This window comes from Panicum virgatum, chromosome 5N (assembly GCF_016808335.1).
Source record: "Panicum virgatum strain AP13 chromosome 5N, P.virgatum_v5, whole genome shotgun sequence".
Classification (NCBI taxonomy): Eukaryota; Viridiplantae; Streptophyta; class Magnoliopsida; order Poales; family Poaceae; genus Panicum; species Panicum virgatum.
The window spans coordinates 2,962,764-2,984,004 of record NC_053149.1 but is presented as its reverse complement, the minus strand read 5'-3'; the positions used below and the strand labels follow the sequence as shown (position 1 = coordinate 2,984,004).

At 48.5% G+C, this 21,241-nt stretch overlaps 2 protein-coding genes across 2 annotated transcripts; both read right to left on the bottom strand.

The window, feature by feature from the left end:
* Positions 1–14: 14 nt before the first annotated feature.
* On the bottom strand, positions 15–12,336 carry LOC120672928 (epidermis-specific secreted glycoprotein EP1-like). The gene is made up of 5 exons (XM_039953558.1): positions 12,175–12,336; positions 5,976–6,023; positions 5,216–5,458; positions 5,111–5,133; positions 15–2,096 (listed from the first exon to the last, which is right to left on the bottom strand). The coding sequence occupies exons 1-5, from the start codon at positions 12,334–12,336 to the stop codon at positions 992–994; spliced, it is 1,581 nt and encodes a 526-aa protein (XP_039809492.1). The 3' UTR covers positions 15–991.
* Positions 12,337–17,096: 4,760 nt separating this feature from the next.
* Positions 17,097–20,412, bottom strand: LOC120672567 (G-type lectin S-receptor-like serine/threonine-protein kinase SD2-5). The gene has a single exon (XM_039953050.1). It carries the CDS (start codon positions 19,904–19,906, stop codon positions 17,408–17,410), a length of 2,499 nt encoding a protein of 832 aa, XP_039808984.1. The 5' UTR covers positions 19,907–20,412; the 3' UTR covers positions 17,097–17,407.
* Between the last annotated feature and the right edge of the window lie 829 nt (positions 20,413–21,241).

Sequence of the window (21,241 nt, the reverse complement as noted above, 5' to 3'; positions counted from 1 at the left end):
TATATGTCAATGTGCTAATGAGATGAACGTTTTCTTGGGGTTGGGAATAATCAAGGTTCTTTCTCCCGCTGATAATTTCCATGACTACTACACCAAAGCTGTATATGTCAACTTTCTCAGTGATTTGTGATGTCAACCACTCAGGAGCTAAATATCCTGGAGTCCCTCTTATTCTTGTAACCACTTGGCTCTTATCCCTGTCAATCATCTTAGATAGGCCAAAATCAGAAAGTTTTGCACTGAAGTTGTCATCTAAGAGGATATTTTGCGGTTTGATATCCAGATGAGCAATTCGTTGCCGGCACTCTTCATGAAGATAAGCTAGGCCCTTGGCGATATCGGTGTTAATCCTGCATCGTGTATGCCAATCAAGAGGCCTATTCCCATCTCGGAAATAGATCCAGCTGTCCAATGATCCTTTCGACATATATTCGTACACTAGGAGTCTCTGAGATTTCTCAGCGCAGAAGCCAATCAATCTCACTAGATTTATATGGTGAATGTTTCCAATCGTCTCAACTTCTGCCAAGAATTCCTTCTTTCTCTGACCAGCTCGATCCAGCTGTTTTACAGCAACTCTCTGCTCGCCTATCTGACCCTCAAAAACTGAACCGAATCCTCCTTTTCCGAGCAATTTGCTAAATTGCTCGGTTGCTACTTTCAACTGTTCAAATGTGAACCTAGTAGTCATACCTGGTACTTCTCCAAATTCATCGTCATCATCTCTATGCTGATATCGCCTCCAACAAACCACTAATGTAGTGATGATCGCAGCAAGTAAAGATACTCCTACTGTGAAACCAGCAATTGCGCCTGCACCAATCCTTCTCTTTCCTGTGGGTGTGGACCTATTCACCACACCATTGGAATTCGAGGGACTAGGACTAGGGGGTGGCTGTGTGATCTGCACCTTGAGGTATGCAGAAGAACTGTAGTGAGTTACTTCCAACTGATTTACTTGCAACGAAAAGACTTGTGTTGGCAGGTAACATCAGCCTTTAGAAGTGTCATTACCACTGTACTGAAAGAATGCAGCCTTGCAGGAGCAGTTCCGCAAGCAGGCATTCTTGCAACTCTCTTCATCAATCATCTGAGGCAAAGCGGCCCTTGAATCTACATAATTGAAGTAAGAAACATTACTTAGAGCAAGGAGCTGGTGGTCTTGCATCGATGCACAAGAAATTGGAGTCACTGGCATGCATCCGAGGTTGATCCTGCGGTTATCAGTCTGCTTGAAGTATGTAGTGTTGCTGTCAAGTGGAATTGGGCATGTACACTGCCCATTGGTGCATATTCCATACTCACCACAGACAGTCGGGTAAGCACAATCATCTACCTGCCCCTTGAGAATATCCTGCGTCATGGTCCATCCATCTATTCCTTTATACTGATACAACTTCAGATGTCCGTCAGATTCGAGCCTCATGTACATCATTCCTCCTGCCGTCATGTTGATCTTGCTGCCCGTCTCTAGAATTGATACATTGTCAGTGGAGGAGGATGCAAAGATCGCCACTGAATCATTTGTCAGGGTCATATACGTTTTCCTGTTTCCGGATTTGGGCACTGTCTTTTGGTAGTAGAGTTGAGGAGGCGAAGATTCAACAAATGCATACAAACCATCAGCACGGACAGTAACATACAGCTGATTGTTGGTCGTCCAGTTGGTGGCGGAGGCATTCGGTGTTAACCTCATCCCTTCCACCAGTTGCTGGCCCGGGAGCAGACAATCTGCCGGGTGGCTGAACGACTCCCACACCGGCGCGTTCTTGCGGTAGAAGAGCACCAGGTTGCCGGACTTGGTCAGTGTCATCCCGGCAACGGACTGGTCTGAGGTGCGTGTGGACCACACGAGGCTCCCGTCGGTGTCCCGGAGCAGCAGGTCACCGCCGGCCGTGAAGCTGAGGGTGGCGTTCTCACGGACGGCGCGGTCCCTGTTCGCGGACCAGACGACCTGCAGGGTGCCCGCGTTCGGCCAGCTGAGGAAGCCGCCGCTGTCGACCTGGATGATGCAGACGCCGAAGTAGAAGTCGGCGCACGGGGCGGCGCAGTAGAAGCACGCGGCGAAGGAGACACGCGGCGAAGGAGAGGCCTCCCTGCGGAGGAGCCTGGACGGAGTGTGAAGGACCGAAGCCGGCGACCGGCGGTGAATGGGAGCCGATCAAAATTTCTTCCGAAATTCAAACCGTCGGCTTATATCTTGAAAATCACCCAATCCCTCAAGCGTTCTGGCCAAAGTTTGGAATAGCTATGGAAAAGCTAAACCAACACAAAAGGCCTCGAACGAGCGAGCGAAACCACGAAGCAAATCGGAAGCGACTCGGGAAAACTGCAGAACTAATCTGCCTGGACCGGTCTGACCGGTGCGCTGGACCGGTCTGACCGGTCTTGCCTACCGGTCTGACCGGTGGCACCCAGAAAACACCCGAAAACTTAGATTCAAACGGTGAATCTCGACCAAACGACCACGAAAACCGATGAAACTTGGGGGATTGCTTTGCCCCTACCCCGTGAACATATCCCTAAAAGATCTCGTCCTTAAGATCAACGAATCGAGAGAATTATGGGGGAGATCAAAAGGGATTGGGGTTTTCTCAAGAACTCAAGAAATCGAATTCGAACACGCCAGTGATTCTAGAGGGTTTAGGACAGAGTTAGAAGCACGGGAATCACAGCAAAGAACTCATGGACTCCTCACAATCAAGTGTACCAAAAACGAAATCGAAATTTCATCAAACAAGGGCACAAAACGAGGAGATGGATTGATTCAAACCGCCCAGAGGGCACGAGGAGGTTAGGGCCTCCTTTCCCAATCAAATCCACAAGAGTTCTCACACAAATAACATTCAACTCTACCCTAAAGAGATGAACTGAGGAAGAGAAACACAGGGGCGGCGGCCTGGGGAAACAGAGAATTCACGGACACAATACAAAAGCTGCACTTGACCTAACACAAGTGAAGGGGTATTTATACCCGCGGGACCGGTCAGATCGGTACGCTGGACCGGTTGGTTAGACCGGTCAGACCGGTACCAGGGACCGGTCAGACCGGTTGGCCTGCAGCACCCCCTGTACACGATCTCATCCGACGGCCGAGGTTCTTTCTTCGAAACGAAGTCTTCTCCGCGATGCCGCCGTCTTGATGAAGATCCAGTCCGCGGTTTTGGAGGGTCCGCGAAACCCGGGTAGGTGGCCGGTTTTGAGAAAATCGCCAAAACCTCACGCGCGGGAAGATTCCCGCCTCCGCGCCGTGGCCCTAGACGCCGTTCCCGCCTCGGCCTTCTGACGGCCCTAGACGCCGCCCGACGCCCGTCACCTCCTCGCCCGCAGCGAGGCCCTAGATGCCGTCGACGCCCGTCGCCTCCGTCAGTTCCGAGACCGACGCCCGTGCCTCCACGACTTGGCGTCTTCAACCACCGTCTGCCTCCTTGGTTTTGTGGCGCAAACCAAGAAACCCGCCTTCCGTCGCCACTTGCGTCCTCGATCCAGGAGTGGACGCCACAGCTGCCGCCCGGTCCGAGCTCTGGTCCCGGCTGCCCTTCACCGCCGTCCACCGCATGGTCCATCGGCCACAGCACCTCCACGGCAGCTCCCCGTCGACACTCGACGCCCGTGTACCTGCAATCCAAAGACCAAGCGCATGATCACACCACACGGTTGACAATTCACTCATCACAAGCAGGATAGAGTACTCTCGTTCCTCAATCTCCCCCTTGATGAGTGCATTGTCAACACACCACAAACAAATCAAGAGACGTGATAAAAAGAGAAGCAAGAAGTGAAGAACTCAAGCAAGTGACAAAAAGCTCAGAAAGGCAGAAACAGTCACTTACTCAAGCAGAGATCGATCCCCTAAGACAAGGGCAAAGGCTCGACGCAATCGATCAAAAGCCAAAACATGACTCCTCAAAGACAGAGGTAACGCTCGACGCAGTCATGCAAGAAGCAGAGAGAAAACGAGGAAAACCAGGAGCCAAGAACAAAGCAGAAACTTTTTCAAGTGCAACTCTCCAAAAATGATGCACTCTCAAAGCCCTGTGCACAACAAATTTTTCAAAAATCAAACAAGTATCCCCTTTGTTCGATCACTTCTCTCAAAATTCTCCCCCTTGTTGGCACATGCACACATCAAGCCTAAAAAGACCTAAAGCTCCCCCTGAAGCTGAAACTCCCCCTGTACAGATGATGTGCAATGAATGCAATGCAGGAGGTGTAAGTGAAAGCATTCAAGGATACAAAGATATGAGCAACATCTAGTTTCAAGCATGTGTGCATCCATAAACAAGACCTGCATCTAACTCAACAGGGTATATCAAATCAGTCTAGAGCTAAGCAAGTTCAGTTTAGGAAAAATAAAAGCATCACCCATGATCTAGCACTAACAAGTAGGGAATGAAAAACAGTGCTACCCAAACTCATACAGGTGAGCCAAACTCAGCCAAAAATAAGTTGTTAACATTCATTTTTCAATCAATTTTATATCAAGCAATTCTAATGCCAGGGGTTGAAAGCTTGTCATGCTTCACTTAGCAACGAGGCCAAGCCTATGCCAAAAGACAATCAGAAGCTTAAAGCACTCGTTTCAGTCATGCACAGCCTTGTCCGGGTTCTCACAAGTGCAAAGTGAGCCGTCCCGAAAGCTCGATCAGTGCGACAAGCAATCCCACTTGAATCTTTTCAATCCATTTCAAGAATAGCTCATGCAATTTTATCAGATTTAGATTATTTCAAGTATGAATTGCTGAACGAAAAGGCACACTAGCATGAATAAGATAGCAAAGCATATCAACACGCCCTAACATGCTAGTAGCCAAGACAGGGTGATCATGTTTTCAGTTTTTCAAATCAAAATAGCTTAACTCAGATGATGTCATATACACAGTGGAGCAAGCTATACATGATCAAATTTACCAACTCACACTAGCAGGTACTAGAAGATCATAGCAGTGTATACAAGAATGCTAGTGCAAGTGAAGCAATGCAAAATGCAAACATGTACAATGCATATGCACAATGCAACTACCAAACCTAAAACTTAAGAGAAAGACAAAGAAAAGCCAAAAACTAAGCAACTGAAGAAATCAGCAAATACAACGGCCCAAAGACGCACAGGACTAGACCAAATGGATCCAACTGAGTACCATGGAAAAGGCAACAATCAGAAAACCACAAGTCCATCCTGAGAGGAAAACGTACAAGCCGAACGCTCACATACCTCGATGAAGATCCCGCTGGACCTAGAGCATAGCAAGCTCGAGGTCACCTCCCCTGCGTCCTCAGCGGGTCCACCTTCTGCTCGAACAGATTCTTGTAGAGGTGAACGATCGAAGTGGAAGTAGTGGTACTGGATCGTCCTCCTGAGCTGAGGTAGTCGAAGCAGAAGGGGCTGGAGCCTACAGCCGGTGCAGTAACTCCGGATCATCAATTTGTGGTAGAGCTCCCCCTCAACAAGTGATACCTAGCACAAGAGAAGTTAGGACACAAGAAGATAGCAAACACCAAAGATCCAGAGCAAAACTCAAGCAAATGGTTAGGTGTTAGTCAAGCCACATGCAAGGGTATACCAAAAGACACTCTAGAACATATCAAGACAAAAGATATCCCTAGAATAATCTAAAGGCACTCAACAACATGAACCAAGGCAGCAAGACTATATGAAGAAGATACTTGAGCTAGCAACCAGAACTAAGGAGCAAAAGCTATACAAGTATGAGGGGACTGGACAAAGCACACACCCTGAGCTAGCAAGAGACATGACAAAATGAAAAACACAAAAACTAGCATACAGAGTGGCTAGTCCACCAAAGCGCAACCATAGACCTAGCAAACAAAACAAGTAGAGATGTAGAAACTACAACATGTCACACACAGAAAATGTACAAAGAACTCAAAAGACAAACTCAAATGTACAGAGAATACAACAGCCATCATGGGCTATCCATCAGCCTTGGAGAACCATCAAGTCTTGATCAAACCTGCATAAGACCAAGATCCATGGAGCACTTGTTCTCCAGGCCTCCAACCTGCATCACCATCGAAACAAAGGAGGAGCAAACGTCTCGACAATGGGGTTAGCAAAGTGAGAAGCAAACCAGTGACGAGCCATTTGCTCTACAGAAGGGTAACCAAAGTCAGGTAAAGCGTATCCCCTATCCCGTCTACTGCGAGGCTGACGATCACCACCGCGAGGAAAGCGTGGAGCCTCAAAACCTCCTCCAAAGACTCGGTCCCGTGGTCCATAGCCGTACTGAAAACGACCAGGAGCACAACCGGCAAAGCGACCACCCGCTGGAACACGGTAACCACTACCGTCTCCCTGACCTCCACCTACACGGCGCGCCCTAGCATCTCGCATATCACCATGCCGAGAAGGACCATGCACCCGAGCAGAGTACATGTCCGCGTTCCGTCTTTCCTGCTCTCTCTCCTCACAGCCCGCTTCCTCCTGAAGCAAAACTCCTCCAGGTGACCTTCCCTGTCACAGAACTCGCAGTGGTACCTCACCTCACGCTTGGGAGGTGGAGGCCTAGCCTGCGGACGGGGAGGAGCAGCCCTCTTCTTCTGGGCAACCTGGGCTGTGGCAGCAGGGAGCGTGTCGAGGGGGTTCCTCAGCACATTGGGCTTTAGAACCCAAACCTGCTTCTGCGGAGGTGCTTTCGGTGGTTCTTTAAGCACACCATCCGCGGGGTCAACAAGCGAAGGCTGCGTGCTCGTGCTAGCGGTGTTTCCAGCAGCCTTGCCAATCTTACCATATAACCTATCAAAGTCTGACTTCATGTATGTGTAACCGACCCCAAACCCATCACCACGCTTGAACTGCTTAATCATCATGCCCAACTGCGGCTCACTGCTAGAAGCCCAACTCAGAATCGCCCTAAGATAGGTATTCTCATTCTCCATGTTGGCTTTCTCTACCGCAAGACTATCTAAATCAGCAATCAAACCAGGGCAAACAGAGCAGTCAATAGGTGGGCTAGACTCTACGACCTTAGTCTTTCCAAAAGACTTGATCAAAGCGTTCTTCTCCTCTAGCTCCAACCTAAGCGTGGGACAAAGCTTACAAGCGCCAAGCAAAGCAGGCCTAGATTTAAGCTCCTCTAGTTCACAAACAACAGCAGCAAACTTGGACTGTAAAGAAGCTAGATCAGACTTGATGATAGGACACTCATCGCATTTAAGCACATCACTAACAATGGGAGCGTCCTTGACAAGTTCAAGCTCATGGACTCAACGAATCGAGAGAATTATGGGGGAGATCAAAAGGGATTGGGGTTTTCTCAAGAACTCAAGAAATCGAATTCGAACACGCCAGTGATTCTAGAGGGTTTAGGACAGAGTTAGAAGCACGGGAATCACAGCAAAGAACTCATGGACTCCTCACAATCAAGTGTACCAAAAACGAAATCGAAATTTCATCAAACAAGGGCACAAAACGAGGAGATGGATTGATTCAAACCGCCCAGAGGGCACGAGGAGGTTAGGGCCTCCTTTCCCAATCAAATCCACAAGAGTTCTCACACAAATAACATTCAACTCTACCCTAAAGAGATGAACTGAGGAAGAGAAACACAGGGGCGGCGGCCTGGGGAAACAGAGAATTCACGGACACAATACAAAAGCTGCACTTGACCTAACACAAGTGAAGGGGTATTTATACCCGCGGGACCGGTCAGATCGGTACGCTGGACCGGTTAGTTAGACCGGTCAGACCGGTACCAGGGACCGGTCAGATCGGTTGGCCTGCAGCACCCCCTGTACACGATCTCATCCGACGGCCGAGGTTCTTTCTTCGAAACGAAGTCTTCTCCGCGATGCCGCCGTCTTGATGAAGATCCAGTCCGCGGTTTTGGAGGGTCCGCGAAACCCGGGTAGGTGGCCGGTTTTGAGAAAACCGCCAAAACCTCACGCGCGGGAAGATTCCCGCCTCCGCGCCGTGGCCCTAGACGCCGTTCCCGCCTCGACCTTCTGACGGCCATAGACGCCGCCCGACGCCCGTCACCTCCTCGCCCGCAGCGAGGCCCTAGACGCCGTTGACGCCCGTCGCCTCCGTCAATCCCGAGACCGACGCCCGTGCCTCCACGACTTGGCGTCTTCAACCGCCGTCTGCCTCCTTGGTTTTGTGGCGCAAACCAAGAAACCCGCCTTCCGTCGCCGCTTGCGTCCTCGATCCAGGAGTGGACGCCACAGCTGCCGTCCGGTCCAAGCTCCGGTCCCGGCTGCCCTTCACCGCCGTCCACCGCACGGTCCATCGGCCACAGCACCTCCACGGCAGCTCCCCGTCGACACTCGACGCCCGTGTACCTGCAATCCAAAGACCAAGCGCACGATCACACCGTACGATTGACAATTCACTCATCACAAGCAGGATAGAATACTCTCGTTCCTCAGACTGGAGGAGGAAGACGCTCACGGACATGCCGTCCATGTAGCTGAAGCTCTGCTGGGCGCCATGGCCGCCCGCCTTCAGGCTGACTTCCCAGCTGGTGGAGACGTTGGTGGACGCCGGCGTGGGGAAGAGGTCGCCCTGCGCGTGGGCGCGGCCGGCCGGCGCGAGCAGACGCGCCGCGGCGGCGGCGAGAAGCAGGCAGAGGAGGTCCGAGGGAGGCATGGAGCTGACAGGGAAGTGGCGCAGCAAGTCGGCACCGCTGGCAAGTGTTGAGTGCTCGACGAGCCAAAACTGGAGAACGCGTCGCGAACGAGTCAGAGGTCGTTTATTTTCAAGATCGGAGGTGCCAAACGCTGCCGCAATCAACGACCATCTTAGCGGCCACAAACCGCAAGTCTGACTAGAAGAAAAAGGAGAGTGCTACTAGACATGCATAGGAAAACGTATAAAACCAGAGGCAAATCTTACATCGAGATATATAGATTATGAAGCTTCCGTAACCAAAACCCTCAAATTTACTTGAATTCGATTTCTCGAAGAAGATGACATTTTTTTCCCTTACTCTAAGGCTGCCTGCTTTTCTAGCTAGATAGCTAGCTAGTTAGCTAGAAGACTGCTAGTGATGCTGCCGCAAGAAAAAAGAACATGCCAGCAAAAAAGCAAACGCTGGTCGTGCTGGTTCTCCAGGCGCGACAGCTTCTGCTTGTAATACTGATTCCACGCCCGCTGCTCCTCGCGGTGATGACGCAGCATCTCCTCGGTGGCGCGGGCGATCTCCTCTGCCGTCTGGCCCCGCCCGCCATGACTCCCCGTCGTCCCTGCCGCTGCGGCCTTCTCTATGCCGCCTCGATCGAGCCTCCCTCTTCTCCAGCTCCGGTCCGCTCCTCCTTTTTAGCTAGATAGATCTCCCCGGCGACGGCGAAACGATCGGTCGATGTGTTTCGATCGATGTCTCGCGCTCCCCATCGCGCGTGTGTATATATATGTCGGTATCTCTGGATTATGGTACCCCCTCTTGCTGTGTCAAGACCCGCGTAGTTATCCGTAACTATGTCCTAAGGAGCTGAGCAGCCGGACCCCTGGGGTCCGACTCCATCTCATCGGACCAACGGTCCCGGACCCGCTTCCCGCTCGGGGACGGGTCCTGTGTCACCATGTGTCCCAGAGGTGTTGCTGTGTCTAGGCGAAAGCCTCGTAGTTATCCTTGAACTACGCGCTGACGGCCTGAGCAGCCGGACCCCGCGGTCCGAAGCCCTTCTCACCCGGTCAGCGGCCCCAGACCCGTTCCTTGCTAAGCAAGGGTCCGGTGACGCCATGTGTTCCGGAGAAGGGAGCGCTCAGACAAAACAGCTGGGGGGCCGGGACCTCTCACGGAGTCCCGGACCCCCATATACTATCCGGACCCCTCAGCGGGGAGGGAACAGACACCCCGCCTGGGGGTCCGGAGCCGCCACGTGCCCACAGGTACGGACACGCGCGCGGACGCGAGGCTTCACTGGGAGACTCGTCCACCTACCGCATTCAATGCGGGAGATGTAAGTGCGCTCTGCCTCAGCAGAGCCCGAGGCGACTTTTGTCAGGCTGTACTGTTGATCGCGCGTTACCAAGGCGCACGGTGCAGCTGCTGGTGCCACCTACACCACGCGCGTCAGTCTGCTACGCCAGTTAGACACGATAGCTCGGCTTTGCCCATCATGACGCCTACGCGGTAGATCCAATAGTCTACGCCGCAACCTACACTGCCTTAACAGGCGTCTCGCCGATGGGACAAGTGAAGACCCCCCTCGGTCAGAGAGTCTATAGTGCGATAAAGCGTATCCGGGGAGAGATTCTCAACAACTGTAGCACCATTAATGTCTTTTTTGTGGTATACTATACATCCTCGTTGGGCTCACCTGTCGGGGTCCAACGCCTGTGTACGCGTCTCCCTTGCACTATAAAAGGGAGACGCCCGTTAGAGAAGGAAAAAAAGTCCAAAAGAGGACTAGCAGGCAGAGGATAGACTCATCCACAGACACAAGAGCAATACTACTCTCAGTGGACATATGGTATTACGCTCCGGCGGTCTGAACCACTTTAAAATCCCCGAGTGTTCATGTGTTCATGCTTCATGAGTAGTCTGACAAATTGCTTGCGTATCCCCGAGTAACCACCCTCTGTGATTAGGCGGGTGCACTACGACACCCTGTTGTGGCACCCCTTTTAGAGCCACGACAATATATATATATATATATATATATATATATATATACACACTCCGTATACGTACTAACGGTATGCGGTTGGGTTTGGAGACGGATCGGATTGTGGTCGGGATTCGTATTAGGATCTCTCTCTCTCTACCCTGCAGCCTGCAGGGGCACCACATGCCGGTACGGTGTCGAGCACTGGCTCCTGTCCGATACAGACATGGACTCTCTATCATGTTGGGTGAGTTACTTGTCGACCAAACTAATCCTTTTGTTGTGCGACAAATTCTTACTTTTCTCGCACTCAAACTATGTAATGAACTCCGGGTGTTCTTTCTTCGAACAATGTTGTTCGTTGGCCCGTACACATTTGTTCCACTTGAATATTTTATTAATTCAAGTTCAATAGTTCTTCTAAAACAAGCGGAGATATACAAATATTTTTCCATGAATTTGGTTTGTTTGATTTTGTTCTAAGTATAGAAAACTTTTGTTTCACTTATTCGTTTAAAATAACAGGATGACAGGGGGTGAATAATTTCTTTTGTACTGCTAGCACGACTTTTTTCCTAGGTATCTAGTTTTCTTATTCCACTGGAACAATTTTTTATGCTCAAATATTTCTTTTCCAGTTCGAGCTATACAGTTTTCCTTTTGGAACAATTCTTTCATCCTAAATCTGCACATTTTAATGGTGAACATTGAATGTTGTTCCACTAAATGTAAATATGTTTCATTAAAATGTTATTCGAGGAATCTCATCAAAATATACATCTCTATCTCCGTCTCTATCTCAACTTATTTCTAAAGCAAGCAATGTTTCCTTGGTCCGTCCATCAGAGCCATAATCGAAACTCGTGCAAATCAATCAGAATCTTAATCGAAACTCGTGCAAATCAATCGGAATTCCAATCGGAACACAGATAATCAACGTCTCACACAATTACGCACGGCCTGTACATGAAGTGAACAGACACGAAGTTGATGGTACTACGTAGATCTATTATGTTAACTGTAGCAACACACGATCACTATGCTAGTTTCTAATAAAGCAAGCAATGATTCCGTTAGTTTGTAATAAAGTAAACAATGATTCCTTGTCCGTTAATCGAAATCTTAATCGGAACTCGAACAAATCAATCGGAAAATCCTAATCGGAATTCGAACAAATCAATCCGAATCCCAACCGGAACCCGAACAATCAATATCTTGCGTGGTCACGGCACGGCTTGTACACGGAGTGAATTTGCAAAAAAAAAAAAATGGTCTCATATAAGTCTAGGCAAAATTTATATTAAGCAGCGTATGAGCATACCGGTAGATATATAAAGACGAAACACGCTTGTTACGTGTGAGGGCCAATCTATTATGACGATTTTCTGAAAAATAAAGTAGGAGACGCTGCACAATCATATCTTTTTCTTGCAGGGGCAAACGCCACACAATCATATTGACACACCAGTAGTATCAGACAAATCAGACAACGACTTCTTGGATACTTGGACAGCAATTTATTAAGACACTATTAGAAGAAGAATCAGAGTTCACAGCAGCACGCCTGTAAGACCAACGACTATCATTGCCACAAAGTATCGTGACCTGAATGTCCAGGCTCTCTAGCTTCAGGTCGCGCAGCTGATCCCGCGCCCGCTGCTCCTCGCAATGCCGGCGCAGCATGTCCCGGGTTTCACGGGCGATCTCCTCCGCCGTCTGCTGGCCCGGACCTCTCCCTGTCGTCGCTGCTGCTGATTTTTCCTCCATGTCGGTCGCCGCTTCGAGCTTAGTAGTAGCTTCTTCTTCCTCGATGATCCTTGTCGATCTCCCGTTGTCTCTTCGATCTTCAGTTCGATCTCTTGCGCTCAGGTCAGGTTCGCCGGCAGCGAAAACACTGCAGAGGTTTTGATGGTCTCTATCTATTTATCTATCGCGTACGACGCGCCACCAATATAATATGCCGGTACGGTGTCGAGCACTGACTCCTGTCCGATACAGACATGAACTCTCTATCATGTTGGGCGAGTTACTTGTCGACCAAACTAATCATTTTGTTTGCGGCAAATTCTTACTTTTCTCGCACTCAAACAATGTAATGAACTCTGGGTGTTCTTTCTTCGAACAATGTTGTTCGTTGGCCCGTACAAATTTGTTCTACTTGAATATTTTTTTATTCATGCACTTGAATATTTTAGGATTTAGCGACGTTGTACTTCCAGTGGTAGTCAATGTTTCCGTCGACAGCAATGCACATGTGATGACTTCGTTAGTTTCAAGAATTTGCCAACACAATCTTCGAAAATGCTCATAGTAGGATTTATGTTCGTGCATTTATAGGAGTGAGTGTGCGTGCATTGAGAGTGTTTGAGTTGTACTCTATAATCTTAAAAGGAATAATTCTTCCAAAACAAATGGAGATATACAGATATGTTTCCATGAATTTAGTTTGTTTGATTTTGTTCTAAGTATATTTTTTTTCACTTATTCGTTTAAAACAGCAGGATGATAGGGGCATAACAATTTCTTTTGTACGGCTAGCATGATTTTTTTCTACGCATCTAGTTTTCTTATTCCGCTAGAACAATTGTTTATGCTCAAATATTTCTTTTCCAGTTCGGCCAATACTATTTTCCTTTTTGAAAATCTGAATGTTTTTATCTTGAACATCGAATATTGTTCCTCTCAATAGAAATATGTTTCATAAAAATGTTATTCCAGAAATCTCATCAAAATATACTTAAGTATATATAGCCCTGTATTGAATATTTATTGTAAATAATATAACAGTGAAATTGGAATTTGATTCCGATGTTTTGTTTGGAAACAATATGGGTGTTAATTAGTGATCCTTAGGTCCCTCTTTTGTTCAAAGTTTTTTATTACTTTTCTAAAATGAGATCTTATTTTGATAAAAGTAGTACGAAATCCATGGGTCATAAATTAAGCCATGGAGGATTGAAGGTGCAACTAAGGGTCATCAATTAACACCTCTAGGAAACAACATAATCAAATTTTGTTTGTAGCAAGCCTTCTGTTTCTAGTTGAAGAGGAAAGACAAAGAGGAAAGGGTCCATTGACTTTCTATGGAAAAATGCAGTACACTACCCAGCCACGTGTGTGCATTCCACTTCGAGGTCCATGTATATCCATGAAAGGTCCTGTTTGAATCCTCCCCAACTAATATTTATCTAGCTAATTGATAATAGTCTCTTTTAATTAGCGAGCTAAACTAGCTATTTGTGACGGAACTGTCAAATTAAAACTCTAATTAAGCGTAATGGCCGTCATTTGAACACATCGGGCTCATTAGCTTAACGGCTTAATTTGGCGACTCTTTCTCAACCCACGTCCCGATCGAAACATCACCGATAGTCCCACGCGAAGATGGACGCAGATGGTACAAGCACGACACATACTTGAACATACAATATATATACATAAGACTTTACCTTAAGTTTTACAAACCAAGTTTGAATAAATACATAATTTACAAACTTTGCATTACTGAAATCCGGGTTCAACTAGAGGAAAGGGCCTACAACTACCAAAAGTGTGCCCTAGGGAGATCCCTATCTAGACATCTGGCTCCACAACCTCCCATCCCTCTGCATCACGGCGAATGAACTTGGCGCAGCAGGGACAGAAGTCTACGTCTGCGTGCCCTGAAATAATTGTGGCAACAAACCCTGAGTATACTAATATTCAGCAAGGCTTACCCGACCAGTGGGTATAACTTAACCCACATATCTAGACATGCAAGGCTTTTGGCTGGTAGTTATTTTGCAAAAAACAGCGACTAAAGTTATTCCTTATTTTTCTTATTTTAGCCCAAGTTCTATATAAATTAACATAGTCTAATATTTGCATAACCAAATCTAGAGCAAACATAGTGGAACAATAAGTAATAAATCATGTGTTCATCAACATAAGTATAACCATCTTTTCATCACAACACTACGCTGCGACGCAGTGACCAAGGTGCTCATATCCGAGAGCGACTGACGGTGAATCGATTCGATTTAACCTTGCAAGGTGGACCTAACCAACACGGCACGTGTATGCCCCGTCGGACCACACGCACCAACTATTCCCCTCCCCGCATCGAACTACAGAACCGCCCCACCTGCATATAGTCAGCCGAGCCCTACGAGAGACCACCAAAAGTAAACTTATGCATCCCAATTCTCCGCGGCCACTCGACTCGCCCTAAGGGGTGGGTAGAAGTTCTGTACTTCCGAAGTAAGGCAATACTCGGCTTACCGGTTTCGACTACCTCCTACTCCCGGCATGCGGTCAGTACAGTTCAAACATGATCAGCAGGGCCAACAACGACTCGGTCCTTAACCGACACAGGCGGAACTACACTTCTACCGCCCGGTCTCAGATTCTATTCTTTCTTTCATTTCAAGACTTTCATCCAAAATTAATACTCATACCTGGAAACATAAAACCATCATATATCTCGCGAGTAACCAAAAATTACTCGACTTCTACCGAACCCTATCTAGCATAGTATTTCTACCGCCCTATACATACTAGTACAACTCAAGGACACCTAGGGTTCATGCAACTAGGGTTTCAAACAACTCCTAAACGTAATGCATAAGCAATAAATACAAATACAGGTGTCATAATTTAAAATTTATAGGATGTGCACCGGGGCTTGCCTTCGGGTTGCTTCACAGAACTGGGGTCAGATGGGCCTTGGGCCGGGTGCTCACAACTCTCCTCCTGGGCTTGCGTTGGCTGCTCCCGCGGTGCCGTAATCACCTCAAATACGACGCACTCAGCTGCGGATGCTACACATATGCATATGAAATAAATGAGTGCATCTCAATGATGTAACTAATTTACTTTAACTGGAATGCCCTGCGGACTGTCCGCGCCCAAGTGGCGGACCATCCGCCGTACTATTCTACCGACCCACCAGAGACAACAACGTCTCTGGAACAACTTCTAATCCTACCTGCGGACTGTCCGGCCCCCCCTTGGCGGACCGTCCGCAGTTCACGTATTCAATCCACCAGAGACGACAACGTCTCTGGACAAAATCCTAGACTCTACTGCGGACTGTCCGCGCCCAAGTGGCGGACCGTCCGCAGTTCACTCATGCGAACCCCACCAGAGACATCGTCTCTGGACAACTTTCAACTTTCAACGGTGGACTGTCCGCTCCCCTATAGCGGACTGTCCGCAGTTCATTCTGCTAAACCACCAGAGACAACATCGTCTCTGGACGAAATCTATTTGACCGGCGGACTGTCCGCACCTCCCAGGCGGACCGTCCGCGATACCTAGCTTCTGACCCTCACCACAGGCGACAGTAAGTGCGGCGGCGATGGCGGCGGCCATTCTCCGGCGCCGGCGACGCACCACAGAAGGGGAAAAAGACCGGGAAGCACAAGGAACTCATCACGAATCCATTCCCGCGGTCGGTTCGAGTGGAGGACGACCGGAGAGGCGGATCGACGGTGGAGCAATCTTCAAGCACCTCCTATGGTGACCGGCGGGGGTTGGGCGATTCCGGCAGGGGAGAAGCCGGACTGGGGGTTTGGGAAGGTAGAGGAGGTGCCGAGGAAGGTTCCCGCATGAGGAATCGAGGTTTGGTGGCCGGAGGAGGGAGATCGATGGAAAAGGGCGACGACGGCGCGAGCGCTCGGGCTCCGCTCGGCTCTGGACGAAGTGAGGAGGAAGAGAGAAATGACGAGTGGGTCTCACACCCATCCAGATAAATATTTGGGCGATGCCTGTCGGACTGTCCGCTGGCCCGCACGGACTGTCGCGAGGCAGGTGTTACACTATTAGCTACATGTGTTTGGATCCATCAACTAATTGCTAGTCATTCTCCATGGTCGTCGTCTCGTCGATCTCGAGCTCCTCCTCGGCGACTGTCTTGCTCGCCGGCGAATTCGTAGATGCTTATTATTTGACGCTGCCACGGTCGGCGGTTCTTACGGGAAACAGCAGCGTACCCCAGTCGTCCATGGGCCATGGGTCATAAACTGGGCCATCTCGAACATTGAAACGTCTTTAGCCCAGCGGCCCAGCCCAACGGGATGAATGACAAAGAGGGACAAGGCCCGGTTTCGTTGTGCTGGCCCACACGTCACGAGCTCTGCAGGGAGCTTGCCCTTCGCCGCGGCCGCTGCTGTGCTGTCGCTGTCGCAGAACCATCATTCTTCACAGCCTCCGCGCGGACGCCGCGATTGCGCCGGGCACGGCGGGCACTTCGCCGGCGCGCACTCGTCACGCCGTTGCCGCGACCGAGGCGATCATTTCCCTGGACGAACTCGGCTTCCCAACCCGTTGCCGTGGGCTCGCCGCCCACCTGTTCGACGAAATGCGGCAGCGAGTTTTTTTCGGTCTGGAACTACGACTCTATACGAGGCCACGCAAGCAGTGCAGGCAAAATTTAAAAGCATGCCGTGAATTGCTCTGAGAACTGCCCTGCCCTTGTACAGCACACACAGTCGTACGTATCCTCTTGCATGCTAAACAAGTCGTTTACTCGTTGTACACGATGCTAGTACCATGAATAGTTCCTGCACAAATCATCATATTACCCTGTTTGATCCTTGGTTCATTTCAAATTTACATATATAGCAGAGGTCCCAGCCTCCTAGGTCTTACAAGAAGGCTAATCATTACCTTCAGAACTTCAAGAGATCATATTAAATCAACTTGTAAACAATCAGACCACTGTGCTCTAAGAAACTAATATTTGCAGTATGTTTTTTTAAAGAAACTAAAGTCATAGCACACTATCAATGACTTTCTACAACATAGAAAGTCTTTTTTGCAGGATTATTAATATTTTTTTCACTATAGTTTCATATGTTCACCTCGGGGTAGAAAGTACTGATGTTATAGGTAGAGTTGACAAATTGGGCTCTCCAACCGGAACAGCATTCAAAGCACTTAGATCAAAGAAGTTAAACTCCAAGTTTGTTTCCACTTGTCTTTCTCCTTCCATGACCTTCACCACCAACGAGATGGCAGGCCTTCTACTACTGTCACTCTGTAGACACCAAATTGCAAGATTAATCATCTCAAGCACTTCTTCCATGTGTATGTTCATGTCTTCACTATTCTTGTCGATCATATCCTCCAACTTGCCATTCTTTGCCTTCTCTTGCAACAAATTTATGAGCTGAATGCTACCTTCAGGTTGGGAATAATCTAGGTTTTTTCTTCCACAGATGATCTCCATGACTACCACACCAAAGCTATATACATCAACCTTCTCGGTGATTTGTGATGTCAGCCATTCAGGTGCCATGTATCCAGGTGTGCCCCTCATTCTGGTAACTACACGACTCTTGTCCCTATCTATTATCTTGGATAGCCCAAAGTCAGCAACTTTAGCATCAAAGTTGTCATCTAAGAGGATATTTTGTGGTTTGATGTCAAGATGAACAATTCTTTGCCTACAGTCCTCATGAAGATAAGATAGACCCTTGGCGATATTAGCTATAATCTTGTGTCGTGTGTGCCAATCAAGTAGAGCTTTGTTGTCACCATAGTAGATCCACCTATCTAGAGATCCTCTTGGCATGTACTCATAGACTAATAGTCTGTGTGCTTTTTCTGTGCAGAAACCAATTAGCCTTACCAGATTGATATGATGAAGGCTGCCGATTGTCTGGACTTCAGCAAGGAATTCCTTTGTTCCTTGAGCAGCTTGATGCAAATGTTTTACTGCAACCAGTTGATCGCCTAACACTCCCTTGAAGACTGAGCCGAACCCTCCTTCCCCAATCTTACTGCTGAAATCTTTGGTTGCTACTTGGAGTGATTGAAAAGTGAACCTCGTTGGCATTCCAGGTAGGTCACTGAACTCGTCCTCATTAGCTTCCTCTTCATTTCTCCTACATCTTAAGATAGCAAAGACAGTTGCAAACAGTACAAGAGCAGCAGTTACCCCTCCGAGTGTGTAAGGTAGAACACCTCTCTTCTTTGGATGAGCAATCTGTACCTTGAGGAATGCCGAGCCGGGTGAAGATCCAACTAGTGACAGGACTTGTAGTGAGAGGACTTCTGATACCAGTAAGCATGAGCCATTTGAAGCCGTTTTGTGGTAGTGATACAGAGCAGCCCGGCAAGAGCAGTTCCCCAAGCATGCCTGCTTGCAACTTTCTTCATCAGTGAGCACCCCAGCAGTCTGGTCAATGTAGCTGAAGTAAGAAACATTATGGACTTGTATCAGTTGATGATCTTCCTTATGTTGGCAAGATATTGGAGTGTCAAGGATGCACCCAAGACTGGGTTTGTGGTCATCGAGTTGTCTGAAGTAAGTGCCACTTGTACTACTTGCCATAGGGCAGGAGCATTGGCCACTGAAGCAGATACCGTAATCTCCACAAACGGATGGGTAATCGCACTGCTCCAGTTCCAGAATATCCTGCACTACCTGCCACTGAGTATCCATCCACTCATACAGCCTGAGATGCCCATCGGACTCGAACCTCAAGCACTGAAGCGACTGAGAGCGTTGTAATAAATATATCTTATCTGCCTCATCACCGGATGCAGAATTAGCCACAGCTAAGCTCCCATTCATGAGAGTCATGTATGCATATCTACCTATCCCTAAATAAGGAACAAATCTTGGATTTGTGTTTCTGTAGTAGAGCCGCGGCTCTAGATACCCAGCAAAAGCATAGATTCCATCAGGACGAATGGTGAAGTAGAACTGATTGCTACCAGTCATACTAGCGGAGGAGATATTGGGAGTGAGGCTTTGGCCCGCGAGTAACCGCTGGCCGGGTAGTAGAGAATCCACTGGATAATCAAAGGACTGCCATACCGTCATGTTGTGGTGGTCGAAGAGCACCAGGTTACCGGACTCCGTCATGTTTACCCCAATGACAGATCGGCCTGATGTGTTGCTGGACCAGACAAGGCTGCCGTCGGCATCTCGGAGTACCAGATCGCCATCTCCGGTGAAGTTGAGGGTTGCATCCTGCCGGACCTGGCGGTCATGGTTTGCAGACCAGACGACGAGTCCACGTACAACAAGTTCGTATTCGTTGGGGTCAGAATACAAACTAGGGTCACCGGTGTAAATGGCGTAGACCCCAAAGATGAAGGTGTCGCACGGAGAAATACAGTAGAATCCTGCACCGAAGGACAAACCAAGGTGGCCTGGGATTGTGAGGGGGCGGAGTAGCCAAGGATCAACAGCTTGCTCATAACCACCAATGTCGGGTACTCTGCAGGTCCAGATGGTGGACAAGCTTGCTGAGGATGCAGGGCCGAGCGAGCCGACTTGGCAGTAGGTTTGGGGAACTAGATAGGTGCTGATGAAGATGAAGAGGAGAAAGCCTAGTGCAGCCATGCTCTCATGCGAGGTGCAACTCTGCTCTAGTCCTCTTGGTAAGAGAAAGATGGCGGTGTCTGGAGAGGAAGACGGGACTGGTTTGCCATATGGTCACTAACGAACTGATATTGATGGTGGTGTCGATGTCGAGTGTCGACCAAAATAAAATACGCTTCTGGAGAGTAAGACAGGGGACTTGTTTGCCATATGGTCACTAACGAACTGATATTGATGGTGGTGTCGATGTCGACCAAAATAAAATACTCCTGGATTACCTGCAACCTCTCATTTAAACTGTACAGTATATTGAACTTTACAGTATATTGCTATTTGGTGGGCCTCGGAAGACTTGAGTCGTATCTTTCCTCAATCATCACTAGGTCCAGCATGGCTATATCCTTCCCCTCCAAATCCCTTGCAATCCAGATTGGTTGATTATCGGAGCACAATCATAAGATGGGATTCTAATATCAAGGTTATTATTCCGGAGCTTCCACGGCACCACTGCTCATACCAGATCAAGTGATGAGGGACCGAAACTGGCGACCAGAGGGGGGTGAATGGGAGCCGATCAAAATTTCTTCAGAAATCTGAAACGTCGGCCTATGTCCCAAAATCACCGCAATCCCTCGAACCTAGGTCAGCGAGAATAGCTATAGACAAGCTATCTCGAAGCAAAAGACCTAGGTCGCAGCGCGGAAGCAAAAGCGAGAGAAACTTCACAAATCGCAGAACAGCATACACAGACCGGTCTGACCGGTGTGCCCGACCGGTCGGGCCGGAAAATTCAAACTGCAGACCGGTCAGACCGGTTGCACAGACCGGTCAGACCGGTCGCTCCCAGACAGCCCGCCAACAAAACTCCAAATGTCAAATCTCGAGCAAACGAAGTCCAAATCCAACCAAACTTTGTGGAAAGCTTCGTTACTACTCCGTGAACATACCCCCAAAAGATCTCAGCCAAAAGATTCACGGATCAAGAGAAATCGAGGAAAGATCAAAGAGGATTGGGGTTTTCTCAAGAACACAAAATCGCCAATTCGTGATAACTCTCGATTCCAGTAGGTTTAGCACTTGGCTAGAAGGATTAGAATCGTCACAAAGAGTCCATCAAACCACGAATTCAAGGGTTGGTCTCCTCCAAACAAGAAACACACCAAAAGAGGAGAATTGAACCCAAAACGCAAGAGAGAAGGGAGGACGAGATGCTCAGCACACACAAGTGAATCACAAACAAAGTTTATCCATTAATTCTCAGAGGAATTCACCTATACAACAGCTAGAACCATCCGTCCATCATCCACCCACTAGATTGAAGAAAATAGCTATAATCTAAACTCTCTTTGCGTTGGA

Excerpts from the sequence above, each read along its gene's own strand:
- LOC120672567 (XM_039953050.1), bottom strand. The coding sequence starts at position 19,906 with ATGGCTGCACTAGGCTTTCTCCTCTTCATCTTCATCAGCACCTATCTA.
- LOC120672928 (XM_039953558.1), bottom strand. The coding sequence starts at position 12,336 with ATGGAGGAAAAATCAGCAGCAGCGACGACAGGGAGAGGTCCGGGCCAG. Across the intron at positions 5,134-5,215 it reads CCAGCGGGATCTTCATCGAG|TTGGATCCATTTGGTCTAGT; the intron begins GTATGTGAGCGT and ends CATGGTACTCAG. Across the intron at positions 2,097-5,110 it reads GATCCATTTGGTCTAGTCCT|GGAGGCCTCTCCTTCGCCGC; the intron begins GTGCGTCTTTGG and ends GCTCCTCCGCAG.